The sequence below is a fragment of the Thecamonas trahens genome (genome assembly GCF_000142905.1).
Source record: "Thecamonas trahens ATCC 50062 unplaced genomic scaffold supercont1.22, whole genome shotgun sequence".
Classification (NCBI taxonomy): domain Eukaryota; order Apusomonadida; family Apusomonadidae; genus Thecamonas; species Thecamonas trahens.
Window position 1 is genome coordinate 244,979 of NW_013657658.1, and position 6,470 is coordinate 251,448.

Below are 6,470 nucleotides of genomic sequence, written 5' to 3' on the forward strand. Positions count from 1 at the left end.
CCCCCCCCCCCCCACCCCCCACCACACACACACGCACACACGCACCACCCCACCCGCCCATGTCTGCTCGGGCCAAGGCGCAAGCTCTCCTCCCGCGGGCTCTCCAGCGCCGCAAGCGGCCGCGGGGCGTTCTCCGGAAAACGACGGCGAGTCAGCCATGGACGACGTTCCCTCTGTTGCGTGTTGGCCGTGGCGTCATCCGCCTCCTGCCCGAGGATGATGCTACGGCGGCCGAGCGACACGCCGGGTTGGTCGCCGATGCTGCGGTGGAGATGGAGGCTGGCGGTAGTGGAGACAGTGGCGAAGGGGCAGACATGGCGCATCGAGTCGGCGAGCATGGTCCCGTGCGGCTGTGGCAGATCAGAGCGGCCGATGTGGCTGCGCCGCTGCCGCTGGCTCCACTGCACGCTCCGCTCAAAGGCCAGCTCGCCACCAAGCGGCTGGTCGTCTACTCGTCGCGGTACGAGATCGTCTCGCACGAGCACGTTTCCGCCCTCGTCACCGACGCGCGCGAGTCTGGTTGCCGCCCAAACGTCGTCAAGGCCCTGCTATGGCATCCTGGAATCAAGGCCTGGCGCGATGCCCTGCCGACCGCAGACATGCCAGCGGTCGACGACGCCACCGCTGTGGCTCATCCGGCCCTTGCCATGGATGGTCTCGTCCAAGCTCATCGTCGCATTCGGCCAAAGGTCAAGCAGACTCGCCTCGCGCCGATGCCGGATGTCGAAGACCAGCTGTCGGCCAAACTGGCGACGCCGGCCTCGCCGCCGCCCGAGTCCGAGTCCAAGCCTGACGACCATCGGAGATCCCGCACAGGATCTGCGCGCGCCCGTCGTCGGGCACTTGTTGCCGCACTCTCCCGAAAGCGCGCCTCTCGCTCCGAGCGGCGCCCTCCCTCTCCAACCCACTCCCATCGGCACACCAGCAACCGCACCGGCAGCGATGGCGATGCCAATAGCGATGACGACGACGAGATATACCATCGCCAGCGCAACGCTTCCATCACCTCTTTCTTTGCCGCCCCTCGTCCCTAGGGCGCAATGATGGATAAACCCCCGCGTCCAGGTTGCGTTGACCACGTAGGGCTCGTCCAGTTGGCAGTCTCGCTTGCGTTTGTTGGTACTCAACTTGTTCCCTTCGGTACGATTACCATGATCGCGGAGCGAACCACGGTCATAGGAGGCAAGCAGCCCAACTGCATCCATACCACCACCATGTTGTTGGAGGCAGTGACCGGCCATGGCAGAGTCAGAGGGAGCAGAAGGGGGCCGGACGAGGTGAAGCAGGATCATGCCCAGGCGGCGGCTTGGTGCGGCACTGCACTCACATGGACTCAAATTGGCGAACAGTTGACATCGGATGTCAGTTGGGCACGGCGCGGGCACGTTGGCTATGGTCGTTGTCATTTTTGCCTTGGAATGTGGACAGAGACGTGGCGAAGCGCAGTCTTTGGCCAACTTTCATGTTCTTCCTGAATCTATCCAGCCGCTTCCCTTTGTCATCGCTCCGATTCTCCTCCCTGGCGACAGAATGGCGGTCATTGCGCCGGTGGCCGAGCCGTCGGTGTTGGCGGTGGATGGTCACAGCTCGCGCAAGCTTCTGCAGCTCCCGCCGTCAGCGACTTTAGTCTCGATCTGCAAGCGCGATGGTACCGGATGTGTGGCATCGACGGTGGCGGCGATGGGTTTTGCGCTCCCGGTCATGGCGGTTGTGGCGCCCAGGTCGGGCAGGATATACATCGCGCTGGTGTCTTCGGCCGGCGAGCTGAAGATCGGCAGGTGCTCTCTGGTGGTAGACAATTGTATGGTGCTGCCGCTCCGCGAGAGCACCAACTTGATGCAGGCGCAGGCGTATGACTTGTCCATCAGCCCCGATGAGGACTATCTCATTGTCACGATGGCGGTGGCAGAGGCGGCTGGGTCGCGCACCAGATACAGGCTGGTGTTGGCGAGCATCGCCACCGCAGCCTCGCCGTCGGCCAGCCAACCGCTAGTCTCCAATCATGCCGTAGCTGAGACCCGCACTACAGCGATCATTGACTCGTCGTCGCTTGTGGTCATTGCCGATGGCTTGGACGCCACTGTTGTTGTCTTTGACTCGGGCGCACTCGTCGCGTATCCATGCAGCCTTCCGACGGAAGAGCAAGTCGGCGGATGCAGAGCGCAGTCGATTCTGGCTCCAGCGATCTCGAGCGGGCCGACGTACCAATCGATTGCTGTGGCCGTCGACGACACGAACTCGCGCAGGCTGTTTGCTGTCGGTGCAAGCCGTCAGTACGCGCACGGATCAGGAACGCGGGCCGCCGCCAGTCCCGTCAGAAGCGATCAGACCAAGCTCGTCTCGTGCGCGATGGACCTCACAGGCTGCATCGACGTCGAGCTCCCGATCGCAGAGACTGGCAAAGCGGTGGCAGTCTCGGGCTTGATCGTTGATCCGGTCCGGCGCGCTGCGGTCATCATGCAGCAGGTGATAGCGGGTGCGGTGGGCAAGATGCAGGTGACGACGTGCCGACTTGAGGGCACCAAGTCGTGTGCGGTCGAGCAGCTGGCGGACGGCCTCCTCAACGCGGCGATGGTGTACGATCCGGCAGCGCGGACTGGTATTGTTTACGCCACTGCCGGGTTAGCACAGGGCGTGGCTGCCTACTCGCCGCCAGCCAACGAGGAGCTCTGTGCTGAGGTGATGATTGCTACCGGGTGCGCCGCCGGTGAGTGTCTCCCTGTCTGCGCATCCGGGACATCCGCGGCAAACGCAGTGGTTGCCGACACCGCCATCGACCTTTCGGCAATGAGCGGCGAAGTCGCGATGACGATCAAGCTCGCACTCGGCCGGCGCGCCTCGCTCCGTCTGGGACCGCTGATCCGTGTTCGATTCGAGGCACTGGAACTGTTTGACTCTGCGACCGAACCATCAACGATTCAGGTGGAGTGGAACCCGGGCCAGACCGAGCCAAGCATCAGCGCGCCGTATGTGGCGGCCGGCGGCAGGGTTGTGGTCCGCGTCCCCACCGGAGTCGTAATCACCCGCGGCGAGTCGATGGTCCTGCTCCGATACTTGTCGATCGACGGAGCGTTTTCCGACGACGCTGTCGAGGTCGAGCCCCAGTACTCAGCACGGTCGGCGAGCTCGGCAAGCCACGCCAGCGTGTGGATCGAGTGCAAGTGGGGTGAGTGCTTGATCACGACGACGACGCCGCCGCCACCACCACCACCTTGGGCGTCGTCCGCGTCGGCATCGGTAGAAGGAGCGGATCCGCCATCGAGACCAAGCAGCGTCTGGCAGTACGAAGTCGGCTCTGCAGTTGTGGCGATAGCTGTGACGATTACGGTTTTGGTGGTTTGCTTGGTACGGCGGCGACGGAAGCGAAGGTCTGCGTCGCGCTTCCAGCTTGGTGCCCTCACGCCGCGATCGCGAGCGGCAGCCGTGCCGATGTTGAGCATGAGCTCCGACTCGGAGACGGCAACGGATCCGGTGCCTCCTGTCATGATCGACGGCGCCACGCTGGCCGCCAAAGTCATCCAGAGCCGCAACCCAGCGTTTGGTGGTGCAGCTTCTACCTCGCACTCGAGCGACTCTGACACGCTTGACACGGCAGAGTCGTCGTTTGCGCCGTCGATCGAGTACTCGTCGTACTGAATCAAGCGCAGGGCGGAGCAGTGTTCATTGGCGCCGTCATGGCGGGCGAGCGACCGAGTGAATGCGCTTGACCAGGACACCAAGGTCCTCGGGCCGCATGGGGATTTCGGTGTGGAGCTCGGCCACAATGGTCTCACCCGAGTCAACCTTGGGGTCAAAGTGGAACTTGACGGTGGTCTCGCTGCCAGCGGCCGACATAAAAGTAGTGCGCAGAGTGAGGACGCCTTGCTCCGAGACGGCGATGATGTCAACAAGAGGGAGGACCCGCGGCGAAACAACCGGCAGCGGCGGCGTAGACGTTGACGGTGGATGGTTGGCCTGCGCCTGTGCCTGCGCCTGTGCCTGCGCCTGCGCCTGCGCCTGCGCCTGCGCCTGCGCTTGCTGCTGGGCATAGACGTAGGCGTCAGCTTGCGCGGCCTGTGCAGCCTGGGCCTGGAGCTGGGCCGCGGTGAGCGCATACTGGGCGGCATAGGCTTCGGCCGCCAATTGGCGAGCCTGGCCAGCGTCGGTGGTGGCGGCCTGCAGGCGGGCCTGCTCGGCGGCGTATGCTTGGGCCTGCAGGTCGGCCTGGATGCGAGCTTGTTCGGCGGCGTATGCTTGTGCCTGTGCCTGTTCAGCGGCGTAGGCCTGCGCCTGCGCCTGCGCCAGCACTTGGGCTTGGACTTGCGCTTGCTGCTGCGCCAGAGCCTGCGCCTGTGCCTGCGCCTGTGCCTGCGCCTTTTGCTGCGCGAGCGCATCTGCTTGCGCCTGTGCAATAGCAAGAGCTTGCGCCTGAGCCTGCGCCAACGCCTGAGCCTGCGCCTGCGCTTGCGCCTGCGCCTGAGCCTGAGCCTGCGCCTGCGCCTGAGCCTGAGCCTGAGCCTGAGCCTGAGCCTGAGCCTGAGCCTGAGCTTGCGCCTGAGCCTGTGCTTGCGCCTGAGCCTCTGCTTGCGCCTGAGCCTGCGCCTGAGCCTGCGCTTGTGCCTGAGCTTGCGCCTGGGCCCGAGCTTGCGCCTGAACCAGAGCATCGACTTGCATCTGTGAGTCGGCGGTGTGGGTGTGGGCGACGTCGCCTACCAGCTCGGGTGCCGGATCAAGAGGGGGCGGAGCATCAGAGCCAGGGTCAGTGCCGCGCGGAGCAGGCGGCTCGGACGGCTGCGGCTCGGCAGGGCGCGGCGTGCCTGGGGCGCCGATGCCCACCCCAGCGGCGGGCCCGGCAACGAGTGCGGGAGCGGCGGCGGCGGCAAAAGCAGCGGCAGCGGCGGACGCGGCGACAGCAGCGGTAGCAGCGGCAGCGGCATCCTCGTCAGCCGAGGCGTACGGCGGCGGCGGCTCTGCTGGCGCCAGTGTGGTGGCCGGTGACGGCTCAGGCTTTTCAACGGGCGAGCCGGGCTGCGGCACATACTCGGGCTTCCAGCCCTCGGGCATGATCTGCGGCCAGACAGCAACAGACGGCGCATACTCGAGGCGGTCGATCTTTGCACGCTCCGAAACAGCGAGGAACGGGTGCTGCATCAGCTCTGCGGCCGAGAGGCGGTCCTTCTCTTTGCAAATGCAGAGGCGGATGAACTCGCGAACAGTCGGGTCGCGGACCTGGGCGAGCTCGTCGGGCGGACAGCCCTCAGTGACCTTGCGCCAGATTTCGGCGACGCGATAGTTGTGGTACGGGACCTGGTGGGTATAGATCTCGAGAAGGACCATACCAAAGGCGTAAATGTCGGCCTTTTCGGTGTACTTTTCGTTGAACATCTCCGGTGCCATAAACTCGGGTGTGCCGATGACCGATGCCGCGTGCGAGTTGCGCATGATGGTGGCGAGACCAAGATCACCGAGCTTAACCTCGCCCGAGTGGCCGTTGATGAAGATGTTGTCGCACTTGAGGTCGCGGTGGATGATGGGCGGGCGGTGTGTGTGAAGGTAGAGGAGGCCCTGCAGGATCTGCCGCGACCACCGCTTGATGACGCGGAGGTTGGGCTTTTGCGTCTTCTTGACAAAGGCGTTGAGCGTGCCCGAGGTCATGACTTCGGTGATGAACACAACCTGGTCCTTCTCGGTATCGACCCACGAGTGGTAAAAGTTGATGATGTTCTTGTGACGCAAGCCCTTGAGCAGCTTGACTTCCAGAAACAGCTTCTCGCGATCGGCCGGCGAGTACTGCTTGATCCTCACCTGGTTCCAAGCTACCTCGATACCTTCTTCAAGGTCGTATGCCATGAACACAGACTTGAAAGCGCCCTTTCCGAGCAGCTTGTTTGTCTGTCCCCCCCCCCCCCCGCCGCGAACCACATCCCCGAGTCGATGATGACCGACCGCGTCCACATCCCGATCACCACCACGGACGTGCACCAAGCGGTCGCGAGGCACACACACACACACACACACACACACACACACATACACACATACATACCAGCCAAAGCCAAAGCCAATGACAATGATCCATATTTCCCCATCATCACAATGATAAGTCCCATACCACCACCTCTTCTCCCCCCCCCCCCCCACTCCCCTTCCCCTTCCCCTTCTCCCCCCCCCCCTCCCCCCCCTCACCCACCCCCCTCCACACGACATACCCTTTCAAAGCGACCAGCATGCTCCTGGCCAGGCGGCGGACCCTTTTCCACCACTGTCTTGTCCTCCTCGTCAGCCATGTCCACCACTTGAGGGGGAAGACGGCGAGGGAGGTGGGAGGGGTAGCAGGTGGGGGGTGGGGGGTGGGGGGGGGGTGGGGGGGTGGGCTCTTGGACTCGGTTGGCGACCTGATCGAGAGCGAAAAGCCGAGAAGGCAGGAAGGGGGGGGGGAGGGGGGGGGGGGGGTACGGAGTGGAGGAGCAGCGAGGGGGGGGGAGGGAGAG

General features: G+C 64.3%; 2 protein-coding genes across 2 annotated transcripts; one reads left to right on the forward strand and one right to left on the reverse strand.

Moving 5' to 3' along the window:
* Positions 1-59: 59 nt before the first annotated feature.
* On the forward strand, positions 60-3,636 carry AMSG_11870 (uncharacterized protein; the record flags this gene model as incomplete). The annotated part of the gene is made up of 5 exons (XM_013902614.1): positions 60-128; positions 360-831; positions 1,084-1,140; positions 1,442-3,146; positions 3,369-3,636. 5 exons carry the CDS (start codon positions 60-62, stop codon positions 3,634-3,636), a joined length of 2,571 nt encoding a protein of 856 aa, XP_013758068.1.
* A 36-nt stretch (positions 3,637-3,672) lies between these two features.
* AMSG_05296 (uncharacterized protein) lies at positions 3,673-6,266 on the reverse strand (the record flags this gene model as incomplete). Its single annotated transcript, XM_013902556.1, has 3 exons — positions 3,673-4,437; positions 4,474-5,871; positions 6,189-6,266. The coding sequence occupies 3 exons, from the start codon at positions 6,264-6,266 to the stop codon at positions 3,673-3,675; spliced, it is 2,241 nt and encodes a 746-aa protein (XP_013758010.1).
* Positions 6,267-6,470: the final 204 nt, after the last annotated feature.